The sequence below is a fragment of the Callospermophilus lateralis genome, chromosome 2, assembly GCF_048772815.1.
Source record: "Callospermophilus lateralis isolate mCalLat2 chromosome 2, mCalLat2.hap1, whole genome shotgun sequence".
NCBI lineage: Eukaryota > Metazoa > Chordata > Mammalia > Rodentia > Sciuridae > Callospermophilus > Callospermophilus lateralis.
In genome coordinates this window covers 202,167,660-202,185,198 of record NC_135306.1, presented here as the reverse complement: position 1 = coordinate 202,185,198, position 17,539 = coordinate 202,167,660, and the positions used below count along the sequence as shown (strand labels likewise).

Sequence of the window (17,539 nt, the reverse complement as noted above, 5' to 3'; positions counted from 1 at the left end):
CAACATTCTCCAGAGATTGATTGTCAACCACAGAGCTAATGACTACTCTCAAATCTGTATTTAGAGATTTGAAAGAGCGCTTAATAAATGCAAAAAAAAAAGATTGTATTGCATCCCTGCCTCAATCTTTTGGTGACTTCCCATTGGGATGAAGTTTAAACTCTCTTACAAGGCTCATCAGGATCAGACCCAACCCTCCTCAACAACTTCAGTTTTTAACACCCTCTACCTTGCACCCTAAAACTCAATCTCATTCAATTTCTTTGGTCTAGGGTCTGAAAAATAGAGTTTATTAGTCTGTTTTCTGTTGCTGTAACAAAATTCCCGAGTCCACCAGCAGTGGACTTCACCCATCCAACCTCCACTATACTGGGTTAACCCCAAGTCATCCTTAAGGCCTCAGCTTGTATTGCTTGTTCCAAAAAACCTTCTGTGGGGCTGGGGATGTGGCTCAAGCAGTAGTGCGCTTGCCTGGCATGCGTGCGGCCCGGGTTCGATCCTCAGCACCACATACAAACAAAGATGTTGTGTCCGCCGAGAACTAAAAAATAAATATAAAAAAAACAACCTTCTGTGGCTCCCCAGAGCCTGGGTTAGGTGCCCTGGTTATCACACGCTGAATCGTGATTGCAATTGTATCTTAGTGTAGGTTTTCCCAGAAGCAGACCCCCACAACAAGGATTTGAATGTGATTTGCTTATTTGGCAGGCAATCCAAAGGAGCAGAAAGAAGGGGAGTAAGTCAGGGAAGGGACAGGTGACCAGCCTGTCACCCAGCCACACAGGAAAGGGTGCTTTTCACGATGCTTATTGCACCTAGTGAAGGAGAGGAGGACACTTTCTAGTTATATGATCAAGACTTAGAATCAATTGGCTTGCTGGTCAGAATACCCCACCAAATCTTCATTTCTCCTTTTCTCCACCAGTGCTGGTTCCCCTCCAACCTCAGCTCCTCCTGCTGCCTCTCCCTCCTCTGTACTACAGCGGGGACTCCAACTGGCTCAGTGAATCCCATGAGGCAGAGTCCTCATGGGTCACTGGTCTCATATTAGAGAGCGGCAGTCTTCAGATGGATTTATAATGCCTGCACTGTCTGCCAGCCAGGATAGCCTAGGCACAAGGCGCAAAATTCAGTTTGGTCAGAATTCCTTGCTCAGAAGGTTACTGTGGGGTCAGCAGCACGTGGAATCTGCTGAACTCTTGGGGTCATTTCAAACTCGTGCTTGGGCGGGTTTGAGCAAGATCTGCAAATTATTTATTTGAAAAGTCTCACAAAGTAATCAAAATCACATGTAGTTCATACTTTAAATCCACAGAACAGAATAAAGTTGTACAAAGTCAATACTTATCCCAGAAAATGAGAGAGAGTGATGGTGGCTAGCATGGTGGGAAGAACAGCAGAGTTGAGCGAGCTGGGTTCTATACAGACAAACTTCTTGCCTGTTCTGGGTTCTGGTCTCCTTATCCACACAGTGAGTTGTTTTTACCTGAATCACACCTTTCAGCTCTGATGGTGTGTGACTCTGTGGCTCTGGAATAATAGGAAATTCCCAGGTTTGATGCTTTCCGACTGAACACAGCCAGAATCTAAGTCCACATGCCAGTTAGCCCAGGGGAATCCAATTTAAGTTTTTAGTGATCCAGAAGGTCCCCAAGGGATAATTCCCAGCTCTATAAATCATTTGCATCAGAAGCTCTCCTTGAACCGGGAGGCTGCTGGGGAATCCCTCTGTTACTCTAATGATCCTGGGAGCTGAGCACAATGATCCAAACTACAATTCAGTCCCTGGAGCCTCCAGTGAAACCTTTTCTGGACTCATCCAGGCTTGGAGCTGGTCAGGGACTGAGAAGGGAGTTCTTCAAGGCAGGGTTAGGCACAGGTTTGTAGAAGGAGGGTGCTTGCAAGGGCCCATCACCCCTGCTGCTCCCAGTACTCCACCTACTCCCCCCCAGGGGTACCAAGTCCTGGCAGGAGATTGGCCCTGCAGCCCCCAAGCTGTTTGTCCAGCTGTCCTCGCATCCCCAGGCCACAGGCTCTTATATACCTTGGCCTGGAGAATGTTGTCAGGCATCTGGACACCCATTGGACCCAGTCCAGAACCAACAGTGGGTGGGAGGGGGAGGCTAGCTGAATCACGTCCCCCTCTGGTTCTCCCCTATTCTCTTCTGTACGTGCAAGGACAGATAATCCAAAACCCTTTCTGTGGAGCAGTCTATGCCTCTGGAGCAGCAGTTTAGAACCCAGCTTTGGAGTTAGAAAAGTTTTGAACTAATCTGAGCATTGTGTATATATCCCACGGTCTCAATGGACAATGGAACTCACAAAAGTACAATTTACATAAACACAGCATCTTGATTTTACACTGCTTCCCATCAACAGCAAGACTTGGAGATTTCTGCAAAGAAGAATTGAGAAAGACCCTCCCCCCATGACCCTTTGCATCAGCTAATTTGTATAGGGCCTGGGCTATCTCTTATTAAACTATGGAACCTTAATCATCCCTTGTGTTTAGACATAGGCCAACATAGCTGATGTAGTATGGTGTAGCGAAAGTCAGAAGGAGAGGAAAAGCCAGAGACCGAAAACAGAAAGACACCATACAGGGCAAAGAAAGGTCTAGAATGGTAGGCCATGACCAACAACCAAATTAAAACACAGCAGAATTGGGCGTGGTAGCACACTCCTGTAATCCCAGCAGTTTAGGAGGCTGAGACAGAAAGATTACGAGTTCAAAGCCAGCCTCAGCCTAAGCAACTCAGTGAGACCCTGTCTCTACATAAAATACAAAATAGGGCTGGGGATGTGGCTCAGTGGTTGAGTGCCCCTGAGTTCAATTCCCAGTACAAACACACACACACACACACACACACACACACACACACCAGAGAAGACTACTAGACTGGACCCAGAGAGATCAGGGTCTTGATTTGGCTACCCCAGTGGAGAAAATGGCTGAGTAGACCTGGGCAGGGACAGAACTGCAGTACTGTGGAAGCTACTCTGCTCTACTTAAGCAGAGCAGGAAAGAGAATTTCTATTTCTCTATTACTCACCTTGTAAGACATCTTCCCTACTCAAAAGAGAGTGTAGACATTCTTTTTTTTATTTGTTCTAATCAGTTATACATGACATCAGAATGTTCTTCAACTCATTGTGCACAAATGAAGCACAATTTTTCACTTCTCTGGTTGTACACGAAGTAGGGACACACCATTTGTGCAATCATACATGTACCTAGCTAAGGTAATGATGTCTGTCTCCTTCCACCATCTTTCCTACCCCCATACCCCACTCCCCTCCCCTACTTCCCCTTTGCCCAATCCAAAGTTCCTTCAGAGAGTGTAAACATTCTTAGGAATATTTTGTTAGGAGTTATTTGTATGACTGGAATTTTCTTGGCCAAACAGGTATGAGATTGATCACTGTACAGAAAAGTTCAGAAACATTGTTTTGGATGGGGTTCTCAACCCCAGCACCATTGACATTTTAGATCAGGATAATTCTTGGCTGTGGGGCTCTCCTGTGCATTGTTGGAAGCCTCATAGCACCCCCAGATTCTACCCACCACAAGCCAATAGCACCCACTTCCCGGGCATGGCAACCAAAAATGTCTCCAGACATGACCAAATGTCCCTTGAAGGGAGGCAAAATAGTCCCCAGTGGAGAATTACTGTTTATAATGATATGCTTAAACCTATTTTCTTTTCTAAAATCCACATGATAATCTCACCTTTCTACCAGAAACAAATAGAAAGGGTTCAAAATCACCAAGCTATGGGGCAGAAACTTCTTTGTTCATTTGTTTGGGTTTGATTTTTCTTTGTTTGGTTGGTTTTGTTTTGTTTTTCAGTACTGGGGATTGAACCCAGGGGCACTTGACTACTGAGCCACACCCCCAGCCCTTTTTTCTATTTTATTTAGAGACAGGGTCTCACTGAGTTGCTTAGCGCCTTACTTTTTGCTGAGGCTGGCTTTGAACTCATGATCTTCCTGCTCAGCCTCCCAAGCCACCGGGATTACAGGCACCACAGCACTTGGTTTTTCTTTGTTTTTTGAGATGGGTTCTCACCATGTTGCCTAAGCAAGTCTCTAGCTCCTGGGCTCAACTGATCCTCCTGCCTCAGTCTCCCAAACAGCTGGAGCCACAGGTGTGTACTACCACACACTGGCTAGAAGTTCTTAAAGCTCTTTACTTGTATTAGTTCATTTAACCCTCCACAATTCAGTGAGGCAATGAAGTACAGAGGAGTTTACCAACTTGCACCTTGTAACACAGCCAGCGAATGTGAAGTGAGGACTTGGATCCACGCCACTAATTCCAGAGTCCATGTTTTACATAATATGCACTCTGCAAATCAAAAACAGAACGCAGCAACCTGCTCTCTCAGCATCCCTGATCCGTGATCTAACCAATCAGAGCCTGTGGAAACCCAACCAATCAGAGCACAGCACTGCCCTGATCATGAGTGACCAGGACGTGGGAGCCAAAAACTGTTGGCAGAATTCAAGCGATATCTTAGAATTGTCGCTAAAAATAAAATAAGTTCATGCTCATTGTTTAAAAAAGAAAATCCCACAGACAGAAGACCTGACAAAGGGAAAGACATGAACCAGGAAGGTGAAAGCTTAGACTCCAGAAAAACAAACCCACGTGATGTGTGGCATTGGTCTTGGTCCCACTCCTTCAAGAGCAGCCTTTGACATCTGTTGTTTCCTCCAAGTGAACAAAGCTGTGGTCCTATAAGATGTGAGCTGTCCAGAGAAGAAGAAGAAGAAGAATAGAGATGAGTGTCCCTAGAAGAGCAGATTGGAGTAACCCAGTTTACCAAATAAGAATACAAGATGCCCAGTTGAATTTGAGTTTTAAATCAATGAATAATTATTTAGCATAAGTATGTCCCACGACATTAGGAATATACTCAGACTTTTTAAAATTATTCATCAATCTGAAGTTCACACAACTGGGCCTCCTGGATGTTCTCTGGCAACCCTTCCCAGAGACAGACTGTTTGGACTCTGTCCACTAAAAAGACAAAAACCCTTCAAGAGACCACCGTGTTTCCAAGAGCCCACTATAAATAAGGCAACGATGTCCCACTTTGACCCCTTTTGCTCCCAGATGCCCAGCTGGACCCTCCCATCTCCTCTTTCCACTCCCACTTCCATCCACCCTCTCCTGCCCTTTATACTCACTTGGAGAAATTCCACGGACACAGGGAATACTCAGAGGGTTAATCCTTCTGATACCAAGTCACACTTTAACTCATTCTCCCCAGGCCAAGGATTAAAACCTGCCAGTGTAAGGATGAGGGCTCCAGCAGACCCTGAAAGCTGAGCCATCCGGACCCCGAAAAGTGAGAAAAAGCTGCCAGAGAAAGGGAGGGACAGAATAAGGAGAGGGGAAGAGAAGGAGGGGCAGCCCCCAGGCCGCAGTCCCCCCACAGAGCCAGCTCAGTTTCAGCTCCAGGAGCCACTCAGCTGTGGAAGCAGTAGCAGCCCTGCTTCTCAGGCAGAGAACCACAGGCAGGCAGGCAGACAGACAGACGGATTGTTGGTCCTGGAAGTCCTCAGCCTCCAGCCACTTGGCCTGGCCTGGCCTCATGGCCTTCAATGACCTCCTGAAGCAGGTGGGGGGTGTCGGCCGCTTCCAGCTGATCCAGGTCACCCTGGTGGTCCTCCCTCTGATCCTGATGGCCTCCCACAACACCCTGCAGAACTTCACTGCCGCCATCCCCCCTCACCACTGCCGCCCACCTGCCCACGCCAACCTCAGTAAGGACGGGGCGCTGGAGGCCTGGCTGCCCCGGGACCGGCAGGGGCGGCCTGAGTCCTGCCTCCGCTTCACCTCCCCGCAGCGAGGACTGCCCTTTGCCAGTGGCACAGAAGCCAACAGCACAGAGGACACAGAGCCCTGCACTGATGGCTGGATCTATGACAACAGCACCTTCCCTTCAACCATCGTAAGTGAGGTGAGTACCTGGCCTCCCCCTTCCACACACCATCCAGACTCTGCCTTCCCCTCCGAGACGGACAGACACACACACACACACACACACACTCTCTCTCTCTCTCTCTCTCTCTCTCTCAACTTCTCCAGGGGCCAAAATTAGGAGACGAAAAAAGGAGTCAAGACTAGAGACTTTGTAAAATTAAAACCAAAAACAGATGTGAGAACTTCTGAGTTTTAAAAAATGCTCTCACCATGCACAGTGGCCCACGTCTTATAATCCCAGCAGCTCAGGAGGCTGAAACAGGAGGATCGCGAGTTCAAAGCCAGCCTCAGCAAAAGTGAGGCACTAAGTAACCCAGTGAGAGTCTGTCTCTAAATGAAATACAAAATACTGCTGGGGATATGGCTCAGTGTTCAAGTGTCCCTGAGTTTAATCCCCAGTAAGTACCCCCCACAAAAAAAAAAAATGCTCTCAGCTCCCAGGAACAGAGAGGCAAAGAAGAGAGGGAATTGTCAGGGAGGAGGGTGATGTGGGCCCTGAGGACCAGCCTAGAGAAGGGTAAGGGCTCCGGGCTCATCTCTGCCTGATCTCGCCACCCTCTCTCTGCAGTGGAACCTTGTGTGCTCTCACAGGGCCTTACGCCAGCTGGCCCAGTCCTTGTTCATGGTGGGAGTGCTGCTGGGAGCCATGGTGTTCGGCTCTCTGGCGGACAGGTCAGTCCTGGGTAAGGCCAAAGGGCTGGGCTGGAGTTGACAGCCCCTTGACTGGACTCAGGTCCCTGGGTGGGAGGCTTGCATTCCCACTGGGGCTGGTTTGAGGACCTACAGCAGCAGTAGACTCACAACCTTCAGGAGGCCCTCAAAGGCCCTCAGCCCAGGGCAGACATGCCTCTCCAGGCCTCTGCTACAGGTCTTCCCTCCCATAACAGGCTGGGCAGGCGGAAGGTGCTGATCTTGAACTACCTACAAACAGCTGTGTCGGGGACCTGTGCAGCCTATGCTCCCAACTTCCCGGTCTACTGTGCCTTCCGGCTCATCTCGGGCATGTCTCTGGCTAGCATCTCCCTCAACTGCATGACACTGAGTAAGGATCCTCCCCCACCCATTGCCCTCTGTCCAGATCCCTTCCACCTCATCTCTCAGCCCACCCCTCCCTCTGGAGCCCTGCCTGCCCTCCAGCCTCTCCCTTGGGTCTACCCCAATAGCCAGTAATGACAACCTCCCTCTCAGACTTGGCCGTCCTCACCCCTCATTTAGAAATGAGACTGGGGACTCCACTGTTAAAGCCAGCAGGTCATGTAAGTGACTGAGGCAGGCCAGGTACAGGAGGCATGAGGGAGTGGTGAAGACTGTATCCAAATAATAGGCACATCCCATCCAGAGACACCACAGACACACTGCTCCAGCCAAGAGGTCCTAGGGGCATCAGATCCTACCCCTCCTTTTTGATTAATGTAAAATATCCCAGATTTTTCATGTTGCATTAGATCTAATATTTCTAAACATAGGCAACCCGACATACAGACCAAACACATATGGCACTAAGAATGATCATTCATGGGCCGTCAAAGTGCTTCCTCTGATAGATCAGACACGTTGCTTTTTCAGTCAGGAGCCCAAGGCTGGGAAGAAGGGAAGGGACTTATCCATGGTCATTCCTCAAGCCCAGAAAGAAATCCAAGGATGTGGAATTCTCTGGACTAAAAGAATTAGCAGACTGTGCTAGGGCTGGGACAGGACATTTGAGAATCCCACTCCCATCTCAATTGATGCTCCAAGATGGAGAAAACCCACTGCTCTGGCCACTTGAAGGGAAACTCAGCCCAGGGCTGAGGAGGAGGAGAGGAGTTGCTATTGGGGATAGACTGAGTGGGCAGAGATGCTCTGAAGGGAAAGGGGGCTCTGGGATCATAGGTGGGGGAGGGGAAAGTGGGAGGCAGTTCCTGGGGGTTCTGAGCCCACATCCCCATCCCTTCCTCTACCCAAAGTCCCCCACTCCCTTACCCTGGCACCCAAGCTCATTTGATGCATCATCCACGGAGCCTTGGGAAAGACTGAGGTTGGGAGGAGGAGTGTGTCTTTTCCCACCCAGCAGCCGCGTTAGTCACACTTCCCTGTTCCAACCCCTTTTGCAGATGTGGAGTGGATGCCCATCCACACACGCGCCTACGTGGGCACCTTGATTGGCTATGTCTACAGCCTGGGCCAGTTCCTCCTGGCCGGCCTGGCCTATGCTGTGCCCCACTGGCGCCACCTGCAGCTGCTGGTCTCTGCACCTTTTTTTGCCTTCTTCATCTACTCCTGGTGCGTGGAGCCTGGGGTGGGAGGCCACGCCACAGAGCCCAGAGGGTTCCAAGAGACAGGACCACTCCCAGAGCTAGGCACACACCCCACCCCACAGTTGGTCAAAGCCAGAAAGCCAAACCCAATCCATGGCATCATGTGACAGATGCTAAAACCAAGGATGCAGGGAGAAGGCTTTGCCCAGGGTTATCCAGTTCCCTGGCTTCCCCCAGTCCTCCAACTGCCTGCCCTGCACCCACTACCTAGCACCCAAGAGCTGGACTCCTGGGTTGGGGATGAATCATTGCAAAGCTGGGCACTGCCTTATGATCACAGAGAGGGATCTGGAAAGACTCCTGGGCTCCCAACCTTAAATGAAATCCTTAGAAAGCCCAGCCCAGCTCACTGCAACCAAAGCCACACCGACACCTAAGCCCATCCCCACTGCCAGGTTCTTCATTGAGTCTGCCCGCTGGTACTCCTCCTCTGGGAGACTGGACCTCACCCTGAAGGCCCTGCAGAGAGTGGCCCAGATCAATGGGAAGCAAGAAGAAGGGGCCAAGCTAAGTATGGAGGTGAGAGCCCCTGAGACCTCCCACAACACCCCACCAGGGCTCCAGCCCAAGTCCCAAACCCAAGACTCAGGACCCAGGACCCAGAGGGATTCTCTGAGAGAGGATCCCCTGGGAGGAACTCAGGCCCTGGGCCCTTCCCATCCTATCAGGTGCTCCGTACCAGTCTGCAGAAAGAGCTGACCATGGGCAAGAGCCAGGCTTCAGCCATGGAGTTGCTGCGCTGCCCTACCCTTCGTCGCCTCTTCCTCTGCCTCTCCATGTTGTGGTAGGCCCAGATGGACACATTGACAGTCAGACAGACTGACCAAGAGTCAAAAGGCAGGCTGGGGAGGGGGTGGATACTATGAATGAGAGAGACAGATGAGAGGGAGGGAAAGTCAGTGGACCTGGCCCCAGCTTCAACTGAGCCCTAGTCCCCAAGCTGGATCTCGGTCTCCCCAGCTTCTTCTCTCCCCAACTCTGTTCAAAGACAAAAGCATCTCACCAGGACCAGTGGCCTCCAGAGTCAAAAGAATTACATCATGCTGGCAGAGGCCAGTGTGGTTTGCAAAAACACTCAGAGGCTTTACTGGCCTGGTAGTGCCTTCCAAAAGCACAGGCACTGGGAGAGACCGTGAGAGAGTAAGAGAGCTAACACCCACCGCCACAAGGACACTTGGGTCATGGATGATATAAGCCAAAAATCTTCCTTTGCAACATTCCCCCTTTTCCTTCTTCTTACCCCCTTTCCCAACACCATGGCAATCCCAGAGCAGTTAGAAGACTGTGGTCAGAAGGACCAATCCTGCCAAAGAATTATTGGCTTCCAATTTTGGATTTCCTCTCAGTGTGGGTTCTATCCAAAAAAAAAAAACCCCGAGCTTCATTTTGTAGGTTCCTAACATCTTCACAACATCTGTCCCAGGACCATGGACAGGTCCCAGGCTGTACTGGCTTCTCCCAACACCTCAGACCTAAAGATGTGGCTTGGATAACCACCTGCCCTCCCTCAGCCCAGCATCATTAGACAAGATAAAGGCTAAAACCACATAAATCGGGCTGGGGATGTGGCTCAAGCGGTAGCGCGCTCGCCTGGCATGCACGCGGCCCGGGTTTGATCCTCAGCACCACATACAAACAGAGATGTTGTGTCTGCTGAAAAAACTAAAAAATAAATATAAAAAATTCTCTCTCTCTTAAAAAAAAAAAAAAGGAGGAAAATTGTTAAAAAAAAAATAAATAAATAAAACCACATAAATCCTACGTAGCAACAAATGAAAATTCCCCCAGCACACTGGAGAACCTCTTTCTCACAATATTGGAAAATGTGGCGTATTGGAGGACTGCCCCCATACTGAAACTTCAGTTTAAATATGCCAAGATGGAACTCTAGGTCCTTAAGCAGGGTACCAAATGCAGCCCACCCCACTATTTAAAAGAGCCACCTCCTTTAAGCTTCCCTAAGAACTCCTTCCCCCTCTTCCCTTCCCCCTAGGTTTGCCACCAGCTTTGCCTACTACGGGCTGGTCATGGACCTGCAGGGCTTTGGGGTCAGCATCTACCTAATCCAGGTGATCTTTGGAGCGGTGGACCTGCCCGCTAAATTTGTGTGCTTCCTTATCATCAACTCTCTGGGTCGCCGGCCTGCACAGATGGCCTCACTGCTGCTGGCAGGCATCTGCATCCTGGTGAATGGGGTGATACCCCAGGGTGAGCACCCATAAGCACCTTGGCCCTTCCTCTTTAGCCCCATCCCCAGCCATGACCCAACTTCTCAGAAGACGGAGAGGCCAATGCCTCCAATCCCCCACTTCCAAGCTCCCACTGTTCCCCCTCCTTTCTCTCCAGACCAGACAATTGTCCGTACCTCCCTGGCTGTGCTCGGGAAAGGCTGCCTGGCTGCTTCCTTCAACTGCATCTTCCTGTACACTAGCGAGCTGTACCCCACAGTGATACGGTGAGTGTGAGCCTGTGCTTGGGGAAAGACTGCTCTGCACACAGGTTGGACCCCAGAGCACAGTCTAGTCCAGTCCCCCTCCCAACACTCACCAGTTGAAGACACATAATGGTCACTCAATACACCCTTCTCAGTCTCACTAACACAAATGTGGCTGCCCAGCCCTGATCTGACCCCAGAAGATCTCAAAAGAGTCACCGACTTGGGCAGGGTAGGGAGCCTTAATCCAAAAATGACACAAACATGAAGGTCATCTCCTACCACAGTAGACATACCTGATGATATGCCAGCAGTACACATGTACTGCTCTGCTTTTCTTGAGTGCCAAGATTGGGCAAGAAGGGTATTGTTTCTTCAAGGAATGAGAAACGTCTATGTTCAGAATGGAATTCAAAATTCACATGAGATGTCAGAGAAATATCTGGCTTCCTCTGGCCCCTTGGGATAAGGTGTCACAGATACCTTCCTGTGCCCTTATGGGACTTCAGTGGAAAGAATAACAGTACAAAGCTATCCTATGTGCCTGCCAGGCACCATCTTAAACTATTTACAAATATTAACTCACTTCATCCTCATAGCCAGTCACTGAGGCAGGTAGTATCATTATGTCCATTTTACAAAGGTGAAAACTGAGACCCAGAGAAGTTATTTCTCCAAGATTACACAGCTAGTGAGAAATGAAGCTTTCATTTAAATTTAGGCCCCATGAAGTCTGCCTTTTAAATCAATGTGTTTTTTTAATATTTATTTTTTAATTTTAGGTGGACACAATATCTTTATTTTACATTTATGTGGTTCTAAGGATCAAACCCAGTGCCTCATGCATGCTAGGCAAGCACTCTCCCAATGAGCCACAACCCCAGCCCCCTGAATCAATGTTTTTAAGCTCTTCTCTTTTCTTAGCACATTCTCAAACATGCAGATTCCAGGACCCTTCCCTGGGGATCCTAATCCAATAGGTCTGGAGGGGCTGAGGCACCTGTGACTCGAAAATCCTTCAAGCAATCTGAGAACTCTGGGTCTAATGCAACCATCTCATTTGACAAATAAGGAAACTGAGGTCCAGAGAGGAACAAGGACTTACCCAAAGTCACACAGAAACTTAAAAGCAGAGATAATATTCGATCACAAGTGTCCTGATTCTCTGGCCAGAGGCCTCCCAACTTTTCTTAAAAAAAAAAAAAAAATCACCAAAAGAACTGTCAAATTCATCTTCAAATCAGTTGGGGAACAAGCCCTGGGCTGGGGCTGAGCTGCTCTACTCCAGAGTGGCCAGAACTTCAGCAATCATGCTAACAAATGCCCCACCCCATCCCACAGGCAGACAGGCCTGGGAATGGGCAGCACGATGGCCCGAGTGGGCAGCATCGTGAGCCCTCTGGTGAGCATGACCGCGGAGCTCTACCCCACCATTCCTCTCTTCATCTACGGCGCTGTCCCCGTGGTTGCCAGTGCTGCCACCGCGCTCCTGCCAGAGACCCTGGGCCAGCCACTGCCGGATACTGTGCAGGACCTGGAGGGCAGGTGGGTCCTCTCTCACAGAGGAGCAGGAACTTACCCAGGTCACACACCCAGGTAGGGGTGGCAGAGGGCTCTTTGTCCCTTTGTCTCCAACCAGCTAAGATTCTCCTGGAATCCCTGGGGCTCCCAGCTCTAGGGAGCAAAGATGAGCAGGGTGGAGAGAAGGTGGCTGGGCACACCCAGTGGAGGGCACCTCTGACCTACCAGTCCGGGCCTGGGGGTTGAATACACAGAGATCCATCTTCCTGCCCCCAGGAGGAGAGGCAAACGGAGGCAACAGCAGCAAGAGCAGCAGAAGCAGATGGTCCCACTCCGGACCTCAGCACAGAAGAACGGACTCTGAGGACCAAAAGGGCATCCCACGGCCCGAAGTGGAGTGAGGGTCCTACGGTCCCTCCAGCTCCCCACACAAGGAGGGGAAGAGGGTGACGGCCTAAGTGTGGGGGCTGTGGGTCAGGGAAGCACTTCCCACGGGTCCCTCTCCCCGAGCACACCCCACTAAGACCCCATCATTAAAAGATCTGACTGTGTGCAGCATCTTAAATGGAATCGCCAGTCCACAAGAGTCAGCTTCCAGCCCCCGAGGTCTCCCAGCGCCCTCCGGGCCCATCACCTTCCACCCCTAGGACTCCACAAACCAGCTCAGATGACTAGGAAAGACCCTACCTCCCTCCTCCTCTAACCTAGGCAAGAATTTGTGTGAGGCTTAGCCAAACAGCTTTTGCCCCACCCCTTCCCGGAAGTTGACAAGAGGCTGCCATGAAAGCAGCCAATCAGAGGCTTTGTCTCAGGCTCCTCCCCCCCCCTGTGAGCTCAGGTGGAACCTCTAGCTGCGAAGGAGGAGCAAAGAGGACACCTCGATGATGTCTGGATGCTGGGTCTTCCAGCAGCGTGGTCGGATGCTGGAATTCTCTAGGTTACTGCAGTATCCAGACTCAAAACCAGTTAGCCTCTTCCAGCTCCGTGGCTGGAAGTTCAGCCCCCTAGCTAACCTAAATTTTTCCCCTGCATTTGCTGGTCTCTCTTTATTGCTCTGCTTCCTATGGGCCCAGGGCCAATGGTTACGAAAGAGGAGGGAGGAAGAGTATAGAATGCGGGCAGGGAGAACCAGTACTGATGGTTAATTATGTGCCAAGCACTGTCCTAATCAATTTTTTTGCGCATGTTACCTCATTTTCTTCTCCCAGGAGATAGGTACTATTATATTCCCCACTTTACAGCTAAGGAAATCAAGGCACAGAGAGGTCAAGTAACAGGCTAAATTCCCACAGCTAGTTAATCATGGAATCAGGATTAGAATTCGGACAATTGCACCAGAATATGTCTGCTTAACCCCTCTACATCCTGGAGCCGTGAGGCACTGAGACTTTAGCTTTCTCCATTCCCAAGGCCTAGTTTCTCCTCCTTCCTCCTGAGATGAAAAGAAAAAGAGAAGGAAGAGGGAAGAATGGAGGGGATTGTGGAAGGAATCACGTGAAAAGAGCGATGGAGAGCAATTTACAGTCAGGAAAATACCAGGATGTGCCACATCTGTGTCATCCAGGGACCTCACTTCAGGAAAGCCTGGGGTGGCGTGGGAAAAGGCAGTCCTTTTGGCACCTACTGGTGGCAGGAGTGAAGGCACTATAGCACTCTGCCATAAATGTCCCAGCCACCCTCTCTGGTGGCACACTGCCTCCGACCCCTTCCCCAGAAGCCAACCCAATCCCCCAGGAAAAGTCCGCATGTGCCAGGCTGTACACACTGCTTTGCAGGTGAGACCCCAGGGCTCAGGTGGACTCAGGGCCATCTGGAGGTGACAGGCAGCCTGGAAAAGCCCAAGGCCCTGGGAGAGCCCACAGCAGCTCAGACTGCAGGACTCTCCAGACAGATCCGGCAGACCTGAAGTCCTCCTCGTCCGCCCCTCCTCCTGGAACTCTGGAGACCTGATGTGGTCCGTGGTGCTGACGCTCCCAGGCTCCCGGAGGAGTTCTTGGCCACTGGGATCCTACTGTATGCCTGAGGACCACTAGCCCCATGCTGGCTGCCATTTCTCAGGCAGCACTGAGCCCCATAGGGCACCAGAAGTCTTCACCAGCTTGGAGCAGGGAGACAGGACCGAGACTGGGAGGCGGACACCTGACCAGACACTGGATCTAGCCCCGCGTCTGCGGATCTGGGGTTCTCCAGACTAGTCGTTTTGCCTACCTCTCAAAATCCTGTCAACTACTCTGACGTGCTCTGATTCCTCCTATGAGTCTCTCATCTCTGTGCCCAGATCACCTGGTACTGCAGGTGGTACTTGTTGGCCTCAATGAGGCTGCCCAGAGCCAGCCCCTGGCCTGCCCAGCTGCTTCCCCACTGGCACAAGTCCTGGATGCTGACATAGATAGTTCAGACCATCTATACACGATATACTCCCCTAGCCCCTGACCTACACTCATCCTGTGCCCCTGAGCAAACAGAACCTGTATTAGTCTGGTTTTAACTGCTGTAATGCAAAACTTGAGGCAGGCTAACTTTACAAAGAAAAGAAGTTTATTTTGGCTCACAGTTCATTCCAAGGTTGAAGGTCCATATCTGGTGATGGTCCTCTTACTGACAACATGGGGCATCACATGGCAAGAGAAGGGAGCATACATGTCTCCTCTGGCCTCTCTCTTCCTATAAAGCTGACAGTATTCAATCATAATGACCATCTGATTGATAACCCTGATGAGCTTACCTGGTCCTAATTGCCTCCCCAAGGCTCCACCTCTAAACACTATCATCAAATTAAGTCTCCACCCTCCTACTACTGCACAGTGAGAATTAAATCTCAACTTATGAACTTTTGGGGAATACCTTCAAGCTATATACAAAGCACAGTAGGACCTGATCTTCCTCCTAGTTCTAGATTACCAAGAAGTGACTTCTGACCCTGCCTCCCCAAGAAGTCCCCCCACACACACCCCAAATACTGGTTCAGACCCCGTTCTCCAGCCTCAGCCTTGAACCTGAGTTCTGACATTGTCCTGCCCCAACCCCAGGGCCTCAGATATTATCCCCAAATCTAGACCACAGGGTCGTACCCTCAGCCACTGTGGCAGGGACTTTGTGGCCACTCTCAGTTTCTTAATGAGAAGGAAGCGCTTGAGAGAACCCTCAAGTGCCTGGCCCTGGTAGAGTGCTCACCAGAATCCACCCTGTCACCCAAGGTCCCACCTCTACAACCCAGGCTTCAGTCCATTCCAAAGCCCACCCTTGGGTTCTTTTATGCCCCTTCTCAGGAATCGGCATGACCCTTGAGAGAGCAGATGCCCGACCAGGTAGGTTTCCACATCCTGTGGCAGACTGAACAACAGCCCTTTAAGATGTCCACAGCCCAACCCCTGGAACCTGTGAATGTGATACCTTCCATGGTAAAAGGGATTTTGCAAATATGATTACATTAAACAATTTGAGATGAGGAAACTATTCTGGATTATCTGGGTTAGGCCAATGTGATCATGATTCTAAGGACTTTAAAAAAAAAAAAACTTGATTTTGTTTATTTATATTATATTTTATGTGGTGTTTAGGATAGAACCCAGTACCTCACATGTGCGAGGCAAGTGCTCTGCCACTGAGCCACAACCCCAGACCCCTAAGTACTTTTTTAAAAATATTTTTTAGTTATAGATGGATGCAATATCTTTATTTCGTTTATTCATTTTTATGTGGTGCTGAGATTCAAACCCAGTGCCTCACATGTGCGAGGCAAGTGCTCTGCCACTGAGCCACAACCCCAGCCCCACTAAGTACTTTTAAGAAAGAGACAGATCAGAGTAGACAGTTGGAGATGTGGCAACAGAAGCAAGAGGTTGGAATAATGCCATAAGGCATCAAAATAATAATAAGTTCAAGTCGGGATGGATACCATAAGCCTCAATTAATTGTTCACAAATTAAAATAACTTCTGATCATTTGCAACCAAATGAATACATTTGATATTGTTAAATAAAAAGGTGGGGTGGACTGAGTGGCTAGGCGTGGTAGTGCACACCTGTAATCCCAGCATCTCGAGAGCCTGAGGCAGGAGGATCACAAATTCAAGGCCAGTCTGGGCAACTTAAACCATGTTTAAGTGTAGTCATGTTTCAATTTTTTTTTTTTTTAATTTAAAAGGACTTGGGAGGTAGCTCAGCAGTAGAATGCTCCTAGGTTCGATCCCCAGTGCTACAAATACACACAGAAAAGAGAAGACGGAGAGCTTCCCCTGGGTTTGATGAGGTCATTGAGCCACTAATCTAACCAATCTCACAGCTACCTCCTTCTACTCAATTTGTCTACTTTCCATTACAGAAGGAGCCGGGTTGTTTAAAAGCATTAAGAATGGAAAAGAAAAAGTTCCAGTCAGAGAATAACAGGATCCAAAACACCCACCCCACCCCACCCCCATAAACAACTAGAAAACTGAAGGAAATGTGGGAAACAACTTTCAGACAACTGACAATACAGGACTAATTTCTGAGGAAAAGAAACAAATGAGGTGAACCACCACTGCGCAGACTTTCTTCCTGAGAGCAGTTTGGCTCTGTTTGGAACCCACAGTGGAAAAGCGGGAGTTGAGGAGAACAAAACAGAAGTTCAGGGTGGCAAAGGCAAATAGAATTCACAGAACAAAAAAGAGCTCTAAAAATTTTCTAAAAAGGAGAGATCAATGCAAGCACAGGGGTCCACGAGTGAGTCTGTAGAATGTAAAAAGAACCCCTATTGCTCAATAAAAAGAAGTCAATTGTGGGCTAGGGATGTAGCTCAGTTGGTAGAGTGCTCGCCCCACATGCACAAGGCCCTGGGTTCAATCCCCAGCACCAAAAAAAAAAGAAGTCAAGCACCCCAATTCAAAGCTAGGCAAAGATTTTGAACACATGCTTCACTGCAGAAGATACATGAATAGCCAATAAGCATATGAAAAGATGTTCAGTCATTAGTCATCAGAAAAATGCAAATTAACCACAATGAAATACCACCTCGCATCCATGCAAATGGCAAATGGCTAAAATTTAAAAACCAAGTCTGTCTCACAATGAGATGCCCTGGGCCACCTTAGGACTCTGCAGAGTCGCCAACAGCAAAAAGACATCTCACCAGATGTAACCCTTGACTTTTGACTTCCAGCCTCTAGAATTCCATGTGACCAAGATGCAGCCACATGACCAAGGCTCAGCCAGTGAGAGAGACCCATCCTGGACTTCGCCCAGGAGTCAGGGATTCACAGATGAGGCACAGCAGAGAATCCCCGTGGCAGTGGGTCCACAGTCCAGCTGTGGACAA

At 49.5% G+C, this 17,539-nt stretch overlaps 1 protein-coding gene across 5 annotated transcripts; it reads left to right on the top strand.

The window, feature by feature from the left end:
* Positions 1 to 5,600: 5,600 nt before the first annotated feature.
* Positions 5,601 to 12,608, top strand: Slc22a6 (solute carrier family 22 member 6). 5 transcript variants are annotated; one of them, XM_076844706.2, is made up of 10 exons: positions 5,601 to 5,969; positions 6,561 to 6,664; positions 6,880 to 7,034; positions 8,086 to 8,254; positions 8,685 to 8,808; positions 8,958 to 9,073; positions 10,283 to 10,497; positions 10,636 to 10,744; positions 12,197 to 12,268; positions 12,524 to 12,608. In XM_076844706.2, exons 1-10 carry the CDS (start codon positions 5,601 to 5,603, stop codon positions 12,606 to 12,608), a joined length of 1,518 nt encoding a protein of 505 aa, XP_076700821.2. The 5 variants fall into 5 exon arrangements, with proteins under 5 accessions (XP_076700821.2, XP_076700820.2, XP_076700819.2 ...); XM_076844705.2 differs by having other exon boundaries at positions 12,197 to 12,319; XM_076844704.2 differs by having other exon boundaries at positions 12,065 to 12,268.
* Positions 12,609 to 17,539: the final 4,931 nt, after the last annotated feature.

Coding starts and splice junctions, on each gene's coding strand:
- Slc22a6 (XM_076844702.2), top strand. CDS start 5,601: ATGGCCTTCAATGACCTCCTGAAGCAGGTGGGGGGTGTCGGCCGCTTC. Junction 8,255..8,684: donor GCCTTCTTCATCTACTCCTG/GTGCGTGGAGCC, acceptor CCCCACTGCCAG/GTTCTTCATTGAGTCTGCCC. Junction 12,320..12,523: donor TACCCAGGTCACACACCCAG/GTAGGGGTGGCA, acceptor TGCCCCCAGGAG/GAGAGGCAAACGGAGGCAAC.